The sequence below is a fragment of the Nicotiana sylvestris genome, chromosome 11, assembly GCF_000393655.2.
Source record: "Nicotiana sylvestris chromosome 11, ASM39365v2, whole genome shotgun sequence".
Classification (NCBI taxonomy): domain Eukaryota; kingdom Viridiplantae; phylum Streptophyta; class Magnoliopsida; order Solanales; family Solanaceae; genus Nicotiana; species Nicotiana sylvestris.
In genome coordinates this window covers 162,359,583-162,377,978 of record NC_091067.1, presented here as the reverse complement: position 1 = coordinate 162,377,978, position 18,396 = coordinate 162,359,583, and the positions used below count along the sequence as shown (strand labels likewise).

General features: G+C 42.4%; 1 protein-coding gene across 1 annotated transcript; it reads left to right on the top strand.

The window, feature by feature from the left end:
* The first annotated feature begins 4,300 nt into the window (after positions 1 to 4,300).
* Positions 4,301 to 4,789, top strand: LOC138881927 (uncharacterized). Its single transcript, XM_070162232.1, has one exon. The coding sequence runs from the start codon at positions 4,301 to 4,303 to the stop codon at positions 4,787 to 4,789; it is 489 nt and encodes a 162-aa protein (XP_070018333.1).
* Positions 4,790 to 18,396: the final 13,607 nt, after the last annotated feature.

The following is an 18,396-nucleotide window of genomic DNA, read 5'->3' as shown; positions in this document are numbered from 1 at the left end:
AAGCAAGTCGATTACTTGCTCGCCCAAAATCCGGCCATTCTGAACCCAATTAGGACCATATTTAATCACCTCCTCACAATAAGGGTAGTAGATTCATGAATTTTCCAACGTCGAAGGGAGGTCGGATGAGGAAGGAATCAGAAAGGAAAAAGAAAACAAAAATGTTGGATGTTCTTCAAACTCGGATTTGAAATTCGGAGAGGTTGGATGATTTTTGGAGGAAGATAATAGTAGATTTGGAATGGGGGACAAAAGAGGTTGCGTGGTCAAGTTTTCGATGGACTTTGGGACCAACCGCCACCGCTGGCGATTTCCGGTGGGTGGCCTGCGGCGGTGAAGTGTAAGGCTTGAAGGAGATGATGGCAGGCATCTTAGGTTATTCTGAGGGTGTTTGGACATTTTTAAGTAAATGGGATGAAGCCTTCATGGCCATTGGATGAGGGAAAATTGAAGGGCCGGGATTACTTTTAACTACTTGAACTCAAAACGACATAGTATTGCTCTCATACTACGTCATTTCAAGGTCTTAGAGGCTGAAGGATGTTGAACCGTGTGAGTGGGCTGGACCGGGTAGACTACACATTTGGGCTTGGGTTTTGGGGGAAATCCGGGTGTAACTGGCCCAAACTCAACACATTAAATTAAGTCCTCTTTTATTTCCTTCTTTTTTTTCCCTTTTCTCTTGCTTTTCTTTTCTTTTCTTTTTTCTTAATTAATAAAGATCCCAAATTAAACCCTAAATTAATCTAAGTTGTAAAATTAAATTAATTATCAAATTATAAAATACATAACAACTAATTGATCCTAAATTAAAGAGAAAATTAATAATCCAAAATTAAAAGCTAAGAATGCAAAAATGAACTATTTTTGTGAATTCATTTTTTAATAAAGCAACTAACTAATTAATTAATCCTAAAAATATGGAAATAGAATCTAAACGCAACGCACGATATTTTTGTATTTTTAATGATTTTAATAAAAGTAAGCATGTACAAAGAATGCAAATAATTAACACAAATTCCTACAAAAATCTATAAAATTGCAAATAATTGGGAAAACTTTATTTCTTTAATTTGTAGGAGTATTTCATATAGCGCAAAAAATTACGTGCGCACAACCCCTATACCCATGAACCCAGTTGTTAATCATTTATTTTAATAAAAATTTCGAAATCATATATTAGGGCACAAGTTCTTACCTCTTAGGATGGAGGTCTAGCAAATTTTACGTGAAAATCTTCAAAGATTTGGGCAAGGATTGTAGTGACTTGGTAAGTGTTACTTTCTCCCTCTAGAACTCCCTCTCTCACTCTATTTGCAGTAAAATAACATAAAGGGGTCTAATGGGGTATTTTTAATGGGATGGGGTCGGGTTTTAAAAGTTAGAAAATAGGAGTCCCGACACAATCTACGATCGCATATGTGATCGCATAATGGACATGCGGCCCGCAAAAGGGACCGCAAAAATGGCCCCCAAAACCTGAACAAACTGCCCGGGTATGTGACAAGAATGCGGTCCTCATACATGTTCTGTGGTCGCATAATGCACCACAAAACTGCCTCTCGCAAAATTCTAAGGAGATTATACGATGACTATGTGGCTCGCATATTGATTATGCGATCGCATAATTGGTCGCATAGTTGACCTCAAAATTAACCATCAAACTACCTTACTCTGCGGCAATTATGCGGTCTGCATAGCTATTATGCGACCGCATAATGGACCGCAGAAACGTGCTTTTTTGAAAAACATAATTCCTTAACTTCTTAATGCACAGATCAATCCAAAGGGTCCGAACCGTTACGATGTTTTAACACACATTCCTAACTTGGCACTACGAGATTTTGGATTTTTCAGCAAAAAATTTCACGCGGCCTTACAAGTTTGTCAATGCTTTTCATGGAATGGGCTCTTACTCTTATGAGCCTCAAAAGCTCTTTTTGGATCTTGAGAATAGAAAAACTCCACCAACAAAGCCCTCAATTGAAGAACCTCCCATTTTGGAGTTGACGCCTTTTCCCTCACATCTCAGGTACGAATTCTTAGGCCCTAGTTCAACTTCACCAGTTATTCTTTCGTCTTGTCTTACTAATGTGCAAGTAGATGCAACACTGCAGGTGCTCCAAATAAGGAAAAAGACAATTGGATGGACTCTAGCTGATATTCGGGACTACTCCCCGCCTTTTGCATGCACAAGATTATACTTGAAGATGATGCCAAACCCTCCGTGGAACATCAAATGAGGTTGAACGAGGCTATGCAAAGGTTGTCAAAAAGGAGGTGATCAAATGGTTAGATACAGGGGTTGTGTACCCCATCTCGGATAGTTCTTGGACTTCACCGGTGCAATATGTGCTGAAGAAGGGTGGTATGATTGTGGTTACCAATGAGAAAAATGAGTTGATTCCCACCAGGACTGTCACCGGATGGAGGGTGTGCATGGACTACCGCAAGCTGAATAAAATGACCCGCAAGGATCACTTTCCATTTCCCTTTCTTGACTAGATGCTAGATAGACTTTCTAGGCGTACCTTCTACTGTTTCTTAGATGAGTACTCCGGTTACAATAGATTTTGATTGCTCCGGAAGATCAGGAGAAAACCACCTTCACGTGTCCGTATGGGGGAGGACTTCTTGGAAGTGTTCATGGATGATTTCAGTGTCGTGGGTGGCTACTTTGATGAGTGTTTGAAGAATCTTGACAAGGTGTTGGCCCGGTGTGAAGAGATAAATCTTGTGCTTAACTGGAAAAAATGTCACTTTATGATCGAAGAGGGCATTATCCTCGGCCATAGGATCTTCAAGCACGGTATAAAGGTGGACAAGGCTAAAATTGAAGTGATCTCAAAGCTACCTCCTCCTACTTCAGTCAAGGGGGTTAGGAATTTTCTTGGGTATGCGGGGTTTTACCGAAGATTTATCAAAGATTTTTCTAAGGTAGTGAATCCTTTGTACCAATTATTGGAAAAGGATGCCAAGTTTGTATTTAATGAGGAATATATGAAAGCTTTTGAACTTATCAAGTACAAATTGACAACCACTCCCATTATTACTGCACCCAATTAGAGCTTACCTTTTGAGCTCATGGGTGACACAAGCGATGTTGCGGTAAGAGCGGTCTTGGGTCAAAGAGTAAACAAGATATTTCACCTGGTGTATTATGCAAGCAAAAGAATGAATGATGCTCAAGTGAATTACATGGTGATAGAAAAAGAGTTGCTAGCAATCGTGTTTGCAATGGAGAAGTTTAGGCCTTATCTCATGGGTGCCAAGGTGATAGTTCATACTAACCGTGCAGCACTCCGCTACTTGATAACAAAGAAGGATTCGAAGGCTCGGTTGATGAGATTGGTTCTATTGCTTCAAGAATTTGACCTTGATATTGTTGATAGAAAAGGGTGTGAAAACCAAGTGACAGACCACTTGTCCCACTTGGAGGAGGAGGGGAGGACCCCTGATGGCCTCGAAATTAATGTCTTTTCCTGATGAGCAACTCCTCTCTGTATCTGTGAATAGCATGCCTTGGTTTGCGGATGTTGCCAACTTTCTTGTGACCAGTATTGTTTCGTGTGAGCTCTCTTCTAACCAAAGGAAGAAGCTTAAGTGGGATAGCTTGGGCTTCTACTAGGATGAGCCTTACTTGTTCAAAATCTGTAATGATGGTGTGATCCGAAGATGTGTTTCGGAAGAGGAGCAAATGAGTATTCTGGATGCTTGTCATTCCTCTCCCTACGGTGGTCATCATGGTGGGCGAGGATAGCTTCAAAGGTGTTTAGTTGTGGTTTTTATTGTCCTACATTATACAAGGATGCGAGTGAACTTGTGAAGTGATGTCATGAGTGTCAGAGAGTAGGTGGAATTTCAAAGAAGGATGAGATGCCTCTCACCACTATTCTTGAGGTTGACATATTTGATGTGTGGGCATTGACTTCATGGGTCCATTTGTAAGTTCTTGTGGTAACACGTACATTCTGGTGGCCGTTGATTATATTTCCAAGTGGGTTGAGTCCATGTTTTACCCAACAACGAGGCCCAGAGTGTTGTGGCTTTTCTCAAGAAGAGTATCTTTTCTCGGTTTGGCACTCCTAGAGCAATCATCAGTGATGAGGGGTCTCATTTCTGCAATAAGGCATTTGACACTTTGCTTGCAACGTATGGTGTCAATTCTACCCCCTAACATCCTCAAGCTAGTGGGCAAGTTGAGGTCTCCAACAGGGAGATCAAGAGCATATTGTCAAAGACGGTTAATGCAAATAGGACTGACTGATCAAAGAAACTGGATGATGTTTTATGGGCGTACATGACTGCTTACAAGACTTCGATTGGTATGTCTCCGTACCAGTTGGTGTTTGGGAAAGTTTTCCATCTCCTAGTTGAGTTAGAGCACAAGGACATGTGGGCCTTGAGAAAGTTGAATCTTGAATGGGATGTTGCAGAAAATCTCCGAGTGGAGCAACTCACTGAGCTTGATGAGTTCCGGTTTCATGCCTATTCCAAATCATCCTTGTATAAGGACAAGATAAAGTACCTACATGACAAGTATACCCGTAGCAATGAATTCAAAGTGGTTGATTTGGTTCTTTTATTCAACTCCCGGTTACGACTGTTTTCGGGAAAGCTTAAGTCAAAATGGAGTGGACCTTTTGAGGTGGTGCTTGTGACTTCGTTTGGTGCTCTTGATTTGAAAAACAAAAATGGTGAGATCTTCAAAGTTAATGTGCATAGAGTGAAGCACTATCTTGGTAAATTTGATGATATCCACGTGGTGGCAATGATCCATCTCAAGTGATTGATAGTAACCTGCATCGTGTCGCGACGTTAAATCAGGCGCTTCTTGGGAGGCAACCCATGTGTTTTTCTTCTTTTTTGATTTTCTTCTTAGTATAGGATTTGTTTTTGAACTAACTGGTTATGATATGTGTGTAGGAATATTTGATGCAGTGCAGGGTTAATGTCACGACCCAAACTGAAGGGCCATGACTAGCACCCGACCACACTTGCCGAGCACCAACGCACATTTCATCTAACCTTCATTATTATCTTTTAGGGCTGACGAGATCAATATAAATGGTAGACCTAGATCATGGTCAACCATCAATAAAATATGACGGCATGAATATACATAGCAGGGGATGATCAGACAATCAAGAAACTACATATAAGGTATGAGCTACCACGCTACTATGAAAGACTATACAACACAAACTAGCCGACAAGGCATACCAAACTATACATGAGCCGACACCTGTCTATGAGCCTCTAAAAGAACATAAGTGTTGCAACATAGCCGGAACAGGGCCCCGACATACCCATAATATCTATAACAAAAATTGCATACCAAGACCAAGGCAAGTCCGGAGAAGGGATCTCGCCAATCACCGCTGAACTGGACAGTCTACTGTGGTGGGGAGCTGCACCTGTCTGTCTATCAGGACCTGCAGCACGACATGCAGCGTCCACAAATAAAAGGACGTCAGTACGAATAAAGTACTGAGTATGTAAGGCAATGAACCATAAATACGATCAGTAATGTAAGCAAGGATAGAGAATATACAACCTGTAACATCTTAGTACCTCTGAGGGCTACTTACATGAAATGCATGATACATATGTATAAATACATAAACCTTTAAAGCATTCGCCTCTGTGGGCATCATTATCATCATATCGTACCCGGCCATAATAGGCTCGGTAGAATCGTACCCGGCCACGTGGAGCTCGGTAAAACCCAACTGATCAGTGGTTGCACAATAGGTGCCGTACCCGGCCAACTATAGCGTGGCTCGGTAGAGTAAAATAGATACATATATATAATGCATGCTCGACTCATGGAATCACATTCTAAACCTTTCGGAGTGACGTAAGGTCGGTATCCTCTGTACACGTTATTAGGACTAACTCTTCACTATGAACCTTATAAGAATCAGGAAGTACCAATAACATTGATAACATAAGAATAAGAGAAGCAACATTAACATCAATCGTTCTATAAGAGGGAAAACAATGTAAGTACTGCTAGCTTCTAAGAGTAGAGTATCTTTGGAAGCTCGTTCATTACATTATGTACAATCGGAGTCGTGCAAAAGAAGGAAAGGGATAGCCTCACATACCTTGTATATACTTCCCCAATCTCAAGCTATGCAATTGTCAAAACTCCTTAGTCTACAATAAGAGAAACGATACTATCGTTATCATTTAAGCGTCATAACTATTATGTATCGACCACAACCTATTTTACGATGAAACGGGCAGCACCTCCCCTATATATATGACCTCACACCATTCAAAATAGTCACCAAACAGCCCAAACAACATCAATAATAAACATATTGAGCCTCCCAATATAGTCCACACACAGCCTAATCACTCCATACATACGACGACCACCATAGTCGTGTCAAACAATCTGGAAATGTTACGAATAACTATCAGCCCATAACCCTACATATATATGGTGTTTCCCCACACCCTTCCTCCTCCAAAACTCCACAAGATAGTAGTAAAATACGCAGCCCAACAACAACGCAAAACAGTCCACAAAACAATAACATTACTACCAAACCTTTCGATATATATCTCACAAGTTCTAGCTTCAATGGCTTAGCCGCAACTTGGATAATCTTAAATACATATAGAGTAAGAGGTTCCTTACCTTTATACAGAAAGAACAACTCCAATTTGACCTTAAATTTCCATGAAATATCCCTCCAATGCTGCCACACAACAAAAAAAATGAAACTAGCGATCAATTAGTGTTTTTCGGCACTAGAATCACTTTAGAAGGCTTGAAATCACCTAGGATTGATATTAAGAACATGAGGGAGTATTTACAGAACATAAACCCTTTAAAACAACCTCCCACACGGGCTGGAACGACACAAAAATGAGCAACAACAAGAAGAACAAGAGACTTACTAGCGCCACGGAATTCCCGACACTTGATTTGTGTTGTTTGCCCTTTGTTTGGGTCTTGAATCTTGAGAGAACCTTGAGAGGATGTTCCTAGGGTTCTAAGGTCTGAAAATAGTGAAAAGAAATGACTTAAAACGGGTTGTAGTCATCCTATATAGGTCCAAATATCTTAAACCGACTTAGTGGGCCCCATAGAGAGGTGCTTGGCGCAGTCTCGCGAAAACGCGAATATCTCTCTACTCCGAGATCGTATCGATGAACGGTTTAATGCGTTGGAAACTAGACTCATAGATATTTAATTTGGTGGGTAGATCACCCCGTAATTCCTTGTAAATTATGAGAAAAGATTAGAAACATTTGACCTAATGTTTAAGTAAAATTATGAACCTAAGTTGCGACAACTTTTGTCGACTTTTGTTTCATAACTCGTTTGACTTCAAGACTTATGATACGGATATTATATGATTAAAATACCTTAATAAATGACCTCTTGAGTGTATTAAGCACCACTAGATTACCTGAAAATACGAGTTACAACATCCTTGATTCGTTTAACTTCTAATACTGGTTAATCACCCTTATACACTCTTGTATCACTTAAGACCAATAGGATTGACTTCTTATCATCTCAAAGATAATTCTTTCTTGGATTTATGTTAACTAATATATGGCATGAACTAACACATGTGGATATGGGTTGTAACACCCTCCCCCCCTTAGGAACATTCGTCCTCGAATGTAAGGGTTTATGGGGAGTTTAAATCATCGTGGATTCCAATGGAAATTTCCGATCAATTTTCCCCTATAAAATGGTCACTAGCAAAACTTGCAAGTAATTAAGCCCAACATATGGTTTCACAAGTCTACACAAAGCATTATGCGTATTTACATTATCTACATATCACCATTTTGTATTAAGGAGGAGTATTCTCAAATTATTGCTTACCTCATAGAGCCGTTTCTTCTTCCAATGTATCCTGTCTTCCACCAGCATCCTTGTTATCTTCATTCTGGAATAAGTAAGGGTATTTTGACTTCATCTCCTTTTCTGCTTCCCATGTCATTTCTTCCATATTTTTGTTCCTCCACAATACTTTGACGGAAGCTACATCTTTTGTTCTCAGCTTGCGGACTTGCCGATCTAATATCGCCACTGGCACTTCTTCATATGATAGGTCCTCTGTAACTTGTACATCTTTGATAGGGACGACTCGAGAAGGGTCTCCAATACATTTTCTCAACATAGATACATGGAATACCGGGTGGACAAATTCCAATTCGGATGGCAATTCTAACTCATAAGCAACCTGTCCAATCCGTCGAAGAATTTTATACGGCCCGATATACCTTGGACTCAGCTTACCTTTCTTCCCAAAACGCATAATACCCTTCATTGGTGAGATCCTCAGGAAAACCCAATCACCAACCTCAAACTCTAGATCACGACGTCGGACATCAGAATAAGATTTTTGCCTGCTTTGTGCCGTCCTCAATCGCTCCTGTATCACTTTCACCTTCTCAATAGCTTGGTGAATCAAATCTGGCCCATATAATTCTGTTTCACCGACTTCGAACCATCCAACTGGTGATCTACATCTCCTCCCGTATAGTGCCTCATATGGGGCCATTTTAATACTGGAATGGTAGCTATTGTTATAGGCGAATTCTATGAGTGGAAGATGATCATCCCAATTCCCCTTAAAATCTAGAACACATGCTCGTAGCATATCTTCCAGTGTCTGAATGGTACGTTCAGCCTGTCCGTCAGTCTGCGGATGAAATGCAGTGCTGAGATTTACTTGTGTGCCTAAACCCTTCTGGAAAGACCTCCAAAAGTTAGCCGTAAATTGAGCTCCTCGGTCTGATATAATAGATATGGGCACACCATGAAGCCTAACAATCTCCTTGATATACAACTTTGCATAATCTTCAGCCGCGTAAGTTGTCTTCACTGGCAGAAAATGGGCACATTTTGTAAGTCGATCAATTATCACCCAGATGGAGTCAAACTTATGATAAGAGCGAGGTAATCCAATAATGAAGTCCATATTAATCACCTCCCACTTCCAGGTCGGAATCTCTATATTTTGAAGCAATCCACCGGGTTTCTGATGTTCTATCTTTACTTGTTGACAATTGGGACACTGGGCTACAAATTCAGCAATAGACTTCTTCATATTATCCCACCAATACTGCTCCTTGACATCATGATACATCTTTGTCGAGCCGGGATGGATGGAATATCGGGATTGATGAATCTCATTCATAATCTTCTCTCGCAACCCTGCCACATTAGGCACACACAATCGGCTCTGGTATCTCAGTGCCCCGTCTTTTCCGATCCCAAAAGCCATACTTTTACACTGTTGAATGCTTTCTCTTAATCGTACTAAGATAGGATCTTCATATTGTCGTGCTTTTACCTCGGCTACCAAAGATGATTCTGATGTATTCTGTACAGTAACACCTCCGTCATCAGAGTCTAACAATCTGATTCTCATATTGGCTAGCTGATGAAGCTCTTTAATCAACCCCCATCTACCTGCCTCAATATGTACTAAGCTTCCCATTGATTTACGGCTGAGAGCGTCTGCCACAACATTGGCTTTACCGGGATGATACAATATCTCGACGTCGTAGTCTTTCAATAATTCAAGCCACCTACGCTGCCTCAAATTCAACTCTTTCTGCTTGAAGATGTATTGTAAACTCTTGTGATCTGTGTAGATGTCAACATGGACGCCGTATAAGTAGTGCCGCCATATCTTCAAAGCATATATTACTGCAGCCAATTCCAAATCATGGGTTGGATAATTCTTTTCATGCTTCTTCAATTGTCTTGATGCATAAGCAATCACATTCCCATGCTGCATCAATACGCACCCCAAACCTATACCTGAGGCATCACAATATACCACATAACCTTCTGTTCCTTCAGGAAGAGTGAGCACTGGTGCAGATGTCAATCGATTCTTCAACTCCTGAAAACTACGTTCACAAGTGTCAGACCACTGGAATTTGGTAGCTTTTTGTGTTAACTTAGTCAATGGTGATGATATAGAGGAAAATCCTTCTACAAACCGCCTATAATATCCTGCTAGCCCTAGGAAGCTGCGGACTTCTGATGGTGTTGTAGGTCTCGGCCAATTCTTTACTGCATCGATCTTCTGAGTGTCGACACTAATACCCTCATCAGATATCACATGGCCAAGGAATGCTACTGAGTTCAGCCAGAATTCACATTTGGAGAGCTTAGCATATAACTTACGATCCTGAAGCGTCTGTAATACTATCCGCAAGTGGCCCGCATGTTCCACCTCCGAACGAGAATACACTAGAATGTCATCAATGAATACAATCACGAACACATCAAGATAGGGCCTGAATATAGTATTCATGAGATCCATAAAAGCTGCTGGGGCATTTGTTAGCCCGAACGACATCACCAAGAACTCAAAGTGCCCATATCTTGTCCGGAAGGCCGTCTTTGGAATATCCTTCTCCCTAACCCTCACCTGATGATACCCTGAACGTAAATCAATCTTAGAGAAATACTTGGCACCCTGGAGTTGGTCAAACAGGTCATCAATTCTTGGAAGTGGATACTTGTTCTTTATAGTAGACTTATTCAACTGTCGATAGTCGATACACATCCGTAACGACCCGTCTTTCTTCCGCACGAATAGGACTGGTGCACCCCAAGGTGAAGTGCTAGGCCTAATAAAGCCCTTATCCAGCAAGTCCTTCAACTGCACCTTCAACTCTCGCAACTCTGCCGGGGCCATTCTGTATGGAGGAATAGAGATCGGTTGAGTGTCAGGCAACACATCAATGCTAAACTCAATCTCCCTTTCAGGAGGAAGGCCCGGGAGTTCATCTGGGAAAACATCTGGGAATTCGTTAACCACAGGGATTGATTGTAAAGTAGGCGGTTTCGCCTCCGCATCCCTAACGCGAACGAGATGATAAATGTAACCTTTTGAGATCATTTTCCTTGCCTTAAGATAGGAAATAAACCTACCTTTCGGTGTAGCAATGTTCCCTTTCCATTCAATGACGGGTTCACCCGGAAATTGGAACCTAACCATCTTCGTACGACAGTCAACATTTGCATAGCATGAGGCCAACCAGTCCATTCCCATTATCACATCAAAATCAACCATTTCTAACTCAAATAAATTTGCCGAGGTTTGACGACTACAAATCATCACAGTGCAACCTCTATATACCCTTCTAGCAATCACAGAATCTCCTATCGGAGTAGATACCGCGAGGGGTTTACTTATCAATTCAGGTTCAATGCCAAACTTATTAGCCACAAAGGGTGTAACATATGATAATGTAGATCCCGGATCAATCAGCGCATATACATCATAAGAAAATACAGATATAATACCTGTAACAACATCTGGAGACGACTCGAGATCCTGTCGACCTACTAGAGCATAGGTTCGATTTTGAGCACCACTCGAACTCGGCACTGCACCTCTACCCCTACCACGACCTGTCGACTGCTGAAAACCCCGTGCTGGAGGTCGAACTGATGAGGAAGAACCAGACACAGATCCAGTCGGCTGAGCCATACCATCACCTCCTCTATTAGGACAATCCCGCATCATATGGCCAGGCTGCCCGCACGAATAGCATGCATCAGAACCTCGACGACACAGTCCAAAGTGGGCCTTGCCGCACTGATCACAATGTGGTGTTGGGGGTCTCATCTGACTAGTATCCCTGTGATGTTGCGAGCCAGATGCCCGCGAACTCTGACCTGGACCAGAATAGGATCGATCATATCGAGGCCTCTGAAACTGTGGAGGAGCACTAGCTACAGGTGGCGCCGAACTCCTCGAAAACTGTGGCCTGATGCGGCCTCTGAAGTCATCAGAATACCCTGCAAATCTCGCCCTCTTATGCTGGCCTCTATCCTGCTCCCTAACTGCCCTCTGCTGGCGCTTACGATCCTCTAGGGTCTGGGCATAAGCTTGAATACGAGAAATATCCATGCCCTCCACCAAGGAGGCTGTCGTACACTCATTTATTAGATGTGGTCCCAACCCATTCACGAACATATGCACCCTATCACTCATCTCGGCCACCATATGGGGAGCATACCTTGCCAAAGAATCAAACTGCATACTGTACTCTCGCACACTCATATTACCTTGTCTAAGGTTCAAGAACTTATCAGCTCTAGCTCGTCGTATCTCAACTGGCAAGTAGTGACGAAGAAAGGCCTCAGAAAATTCCTTCCACACAGCTGGAGGAGGGTTCGGACCCCTGGATCTCTCCCAACTATCATACCAGAGAACTGCTAAATCCCGTAGCCGATAAGAAGCCAACTCTACTGCCTCTGTATCACTAACATGCATAACCCGAAGTGTACGATGAACCTGGTCAATAAAAGTCTGTGGGTCCTCCTTGGGGTCTGATCCGGTAAACACTGGAGGGTCTAAATTAATAAAATCACGAACTCTTGTACTAACTGGTTTCTCAGCAGCACCTGTATTCTGCCTCTGAGCCTGAGCAGCTACCAAGCTAGTCAATAACTGCAAAGCACTCTGCATATCCTGGTCTGGAGTGCCAGACGGAGGAACTGGAGGCGCTGGGTGCCTTCTAATATCCTCTGGAGGAGATGGAGTAGATGAGGTATGAGAGGGCATCTCACTTTGAGCCTCACTTTGTCCTGCTCTGACTTGGGGCACCTGACTGGTACCCTCTCCCGCTGCTGTATCAAGCCGTCTACTAATCGTTTGCTTCCTAGTCGAAGGCATCACTGAAAAAAAACAAGGTGAATATTAGAGACAAACACTTACGACTCAACTCTACGCACGATCTAGATTCAGGAAGAAGGTAACAACCCTAGATGTCATGTAGCCTCCTGATTATAAATGTGGCGCGCTACATATCCATAATCAAGACTCTACTAGACACGGCTCATAGACAACCCCTAGGACAGACTTGCTCTGATACCAAGTTTGTCACGACCCAAACTGAAGGGCCATGACTAGCACCCGACCACACTTGTCGAGCACCAACGTACATTTCATCTAACCTTCATTATTATCTTTTAGGGCTGACGAGATCAATATAAATGGTAGACCTAGATCATGGTCAACCAGCAATAAAATATGACGGCATGAATATACATAGCAGGGGATGACCAGACAATCAAGAAACTACATATAAGGTATGAGCTACCACGCTACTATGAAAGACTATACAACAAAAACTAGCCGACAAGGCATACCAAACTATACATGAGCCGACACCTGTCTATGAGCCTCTAAAAGAACATAAGTGTTGCAACATAGCCGGAACAGGGCCCCGACATACCCATAATGTCTATAACAAAAATTGCATACCAAGACCAAGGCAAGTCCGGAGAAGGGATCTCGCCAATCACCGCTGAACTGGACAGTCTACTGTGGTGGGGGAGCTGCACCTGCCTGTCTATCAGGACCTGCAGCACGACATGCAGCGTCCACAAATAAAAGGACGTCAGTACGAATAAAGTACTGAGTATGTAAGGCAATGAACCATAAATACGATCAGTAATGTAAGCAAGGATAGAGAATATACAACCTGTAACATCTTAGTACCTCTGAGGGCTACTTACATGAAATGCATGATACATATGTATAAATACATAAACCTTTAAAGCATTCGCCTCTGTGGGCATCATTATCATCATATCGTACCCGGCCATAATAGGCTCGGTAGAATCGTACCCGGCCACGTGGAGCTCGGTAAAACCCAACTGATCAGTGGTTGCACAATAGGTGCCGTACCCGGCCAACTATAGCGTGGCTCGGTAGAGTAAAATAGATACATATATATAATGCATGCTCGACTCATGGAATCACATTCTAAACCTTTCGGAGTGACGTAAGGTCGGTATCCTCTGTACACGTTATTAGGACTAACTCTTCACTATGAACCTTATAAGAATCAGGAAGTACCAATAACATTGATAACATAAGAATAAGAGAAGCAACATTAACATCAATCGTTCTATAAGAGGGAAAACAATGTAAGTACTGCTAGCTTCTAAGAGTAGAGTATCTTTGGAAGCTCGTTCATTACATTATGTACAATCGGAGTCGTGCAAAAGAAGGAAAGGGATAGCCTCACATACCTTGTATATACTTCCCCAATCTCAAGCTATGCAATTGTCAAAACTCCTTAGTCTACAATAAGAGAAACGATACTATCGTTATCATTTAAGCGTCATAACTATTATGTATCGACCACAACCTATTTTACGATGAAACGGGCAGCACCTCCCCTATATATATGACCTCACACCATTCAAAATAGTCACCAAACAGCCCAAACAACATCAATAATAAACATATTGAGCCTCCCAATATAGTCCACACACAGCCTAATCACTCCATACATACGACGACCACCATAGTCGTGTCAAACAATCTGGAAATGTTACGAATAACTATCAGCCCATAACCCTACATATATATGGTGTTTCCCCACACCCTTCCTCCTCCAAAACTCCACAAGATAGTAGTAAAATACGCAGCCCAACAACAACGCAAAACAGTCCACAAAACAATAACATTACTACCAAACCTTTCGATATATATCTCACAAGTTCTAGCTTCAATGGCTTAGCCGCAACTTGGATAATCTTAAATACATATAGAGTAAGAGGTTCCTTACCTTTATACAGAAAGAACAACTCCAATTTGACCTTAAATTTCCATGAAATATCCCTCCAATGCTGCCACACAACAAAAAAACGAAACTAGCGATCAATTAGTGTTTTTCGGCACTAGAATCACTTTAGAAGGCTTGAAATCACCTAGGATTGATATTAAGAACATGAGGGAGTATTTACAGAACATAAACCCTTTAAAACAACCTCCCACATGGGCTGGAACGACACAAAAATGAGCAACAACAAGAAGAACAAGAGACTTACTAGCGCCACGGAATTCCCGACACTTGATTTGTGTTGTTTGCCCTTTGTTTGGGTCTTGAATCTTGAGAGAACCTTGAGAGGATGTTCCTAGGGTTCTAAGGTCTGAAAATAGTGAAAAGAAATGACTTAAAACGGGTTGTAGTCATCCTATATAGGTCCAAATATCTTAAACCGACTTAGTGGGCCCCATAGAGAGGTGCTTGGCGCAGTCTCGCGAAAACGCGAATATCTCTATACTCCGAGATCGTATCGATGAACGGTTTAATGCGTTGGAAACTAGACTCATAGATCTTTAATTTTGTGGGTAGATCACCCCGTAATTCCTTGTAAATTATGAGAAAAGATTAGAAACATTTGACCTAATGTTTAAGTAAAATTATGAACCTAAGTTGCGACAACTTTTGTCGACTTTTGTTTCATAACTCGTTTGACTTCAAGACTTATGATACGGATATTATATGATTAAAATACCTTAATAAATGACCTCTTGAGTGTATTAAGCACCACTAGATTACCTGAAAATACGAGTTACAACATCCTTGATTCGTTTAACTTCTAATACTGGTTAATCACCCTTATACACTCTTGTATCACTTAAGACCAATAGGATTGACTTCTTATCATCTCAAAGATAATTCCTTCTTGGATTTATGTTAACTAATATATGGCATGAACTAACACATGTGGATATGAGTTGTAACAGTTAAGCTGGAAAAATGTGGCACTCTCTGAAGTTTTTGCCGCGTCCGCGGTTCATTCTTCGCGGTCCATGGTGATCAACCGCAATCGTGGAGAATTTTCTACTCTCAGCGACGGTCTCAGAATAGCAGCTCTTCAACTCTACACTAGCGCGGACCGTGGTGATTTACCGCGGCCGCGCTAGGTAAGTTTAGTGGGCCCTTGGGTATTTTCAATAAATAGGCGGTCATAAGGCCTTTTACCCTTTTCTCTCATTTCACTCTCAAACTAAAATTTATTGTTAAATCCACGCACTAAGATGCACTAACACAAGACTTAGAGTCCATTTCCCTTGCACATTTCACATCTGGTAATTTTATTTCCCTCATTATTCTTCAATTTTGTACTTGTTTTATTTTAACTGTTAGTAGTTTTTACTTCTTCTTCCCCTTCTCTTTTAATTTTGACCTAGGTCTGTTTAAATGTTAATTAGGTTAGGCCTAAAATAGTTAAGAGTTGTTATGAATACCTAGTGGGCTTTAAAAATGTAGAGAAGATTGCTACATGCATGAATATCTGAAACCCTAGGTTTGCTGGGCCCGATTTTGCCTTCCGCGGTTACGATCGATTTTCCGCTGACAGTGGTGTAATCACTACGAACGCACTCAACTTACCGCGCTTAGTAGTGTAGTATAATCATAGGGTGGGTAGTTTGTTCCCCGCACCTCCGTGGCGGCGATGCATTTTCTGCGTTCCGCGGTGAAGCCTCCGCGGCCGCGCTCCTTTTTCCGCTGTCCGTGGTCTGAAATTTTTTCCATGCACTGTAAATTGTTCTGCTATTTTTCTTCACTGCTTCTTCTAGCAACTAACAATGTGCCACTGATTATGTTTGCAGACAATGGTTAAATCTAGAGGCGATGGTGAGAAACAAAAGGGTAGAGCAGAGTCCTCTCGGGGTAAAGGACGAGGACAAATAAAGTTGACCCCAGCAATTCGGAAATCAATTGGGGAAATGAGGAAGACCATCAGAGCTGCAAACAGAGCTTCTTCCCACTCCGAGGGGAGTGAGTATGTGCCCTCCCAGGAGGCCTTAGAGACTGACTCAGTGCCTGCACATGTTCCAGACTTCCCGGGAAGATTCAGTTTGAGAGATGAACCTACACCTCCAGCTTCTCCCACTTCTCCGGCTTCTTTTGAGTCATCTGATGGCTTAGTAGAGAGTGGCGAGTCCTCAGCTTCAGCCTCACCTATAGCTTCATCATCGGCACATGACCAATAGATATAAATGTCGAGGTACCGAATGACGAGAGTGGGGGTGCCACCCAGACCGGAGGTGTAGAGAGAACAAGAAACCCAGAGGTTTGGCAATTGAGATTTGTCACAACCCTAATGTCAAACAGCACTTCAATGAACGAGTGGGATGGGAGTACTTCAGTAGCAAGGTGCCAGAGGCTAATGAGCACCTAGTCAAGGAATTCTACACCAATGCCTCCCACATCAAGAAGGATACAAAAGTGACTAAGGTGCGAAACCTGAAAGTCAAGTTTGATGGGAAAACAATTAATGATTACCTGGGCTTTAATGATGAAAATGAGACATTGTACTTAGAGAAGGTGGCGATGGATGAGGCAGCTCGCCCATGGTTGGTATCACTTCTGGCTCTCCCGGATACTACTCCAGCATGGTTGACAGCAGGGGTTCCTATCTTGAGGAACACCCTGAACTTTAAGGCAAAGGGTTGGGAGACGTTTGTGTGCAGCAGGCTAGACCCCACTACTCACGACAATACCTTGCTGGTCTCCTGGGCGATCATAGTGGCAACTATCATGGCGGGGTTCCCGATCAATGTCAGGAATATCATGTCTAAGGTGATCACCAGAGTGGTCAACGAGGGTGATAGATCTTACCCCTTCCCGAACTTCCTCACCATGTACTTGGAGGATCAGGAGGCAGAGAAAAGAAATTTCGATGTCAAGGTAAATCGCAAGATGCCTTTTTTATGGTACAGCCTTAAGGGTCCAGGCAACCCCAAATCCAAGGGATCCAAGGGAAAAGCTTCTAATTCTACTGGCCAGTAGTGGTAGTCACTACTTCACAACCTTCCACTGCTATACCGGATCTTGCCTCAGTACCATCTACTTCTATATTGTCCTCAATTCCATCCTCCTCAGCATACCCATTGACTGCTCATAGGTTGAGCCAAACACTCTCCAATATCAACAACTAGATGTAGGCAGCAACTTTTAAGCTGTCTGTGCTATCCAGTTCAGTGGCAGCCCAGTCAGTTCCCACATAGCCACATGTCCCAGCTTCAGTGGAAGAGTCCCTCAAAGAGCTTCTGGACAACTAGAAGAAGCTCCTGAAGAACCAAAAGATTATCATGAATGCTCTTGTAGATCAAGAAAAAACACTAAAGGAGTGGAGCAAGTAGACAAAGAAACTGAAAAAGACTCGGGCCTCGAAGGAATCTGTGAAGAAATTGGAGGGGGAGGTGGAGAAGATGAAGGCAATAGACCACTTACCATTGGAGCTAATATTACATGACCCGCCTCCATCAGCTCAGACAAAGCAGGTTCAGGAGGATTGAGAGAGAGCACAAGAGGAGGAAAGTGATGCTACGGGTTGATGATGTAGAGATTGAGCTGGAGGAGATTGAGGGAGTTGCCTCTGGCCAGCCACATGCCCCCGAGACAGGTGATCCAGACACCCAGTCACAGGACCCCATGCATCCACAGGACCCCATGCAGACAAAGGACCCATATGGAGTTTCCTTTACTCTCTACCCTTCTTTTTGAGCTTATTTTTGGTTAGTTAGCATGGATGACAATGCTAGCTTTCATTTGGGGGGTGGCCCTACTTTGATG

Bases quoted from the DNA above. Each gene is read 5' to 3' on its own strand.
- LOC138881927 (XM_070162232.1), top strand. From the start codon at position 4,301: ATGACTGCTTACAAGACTTCGATTGGTATGTCTCCGTACCAGTTGGTG.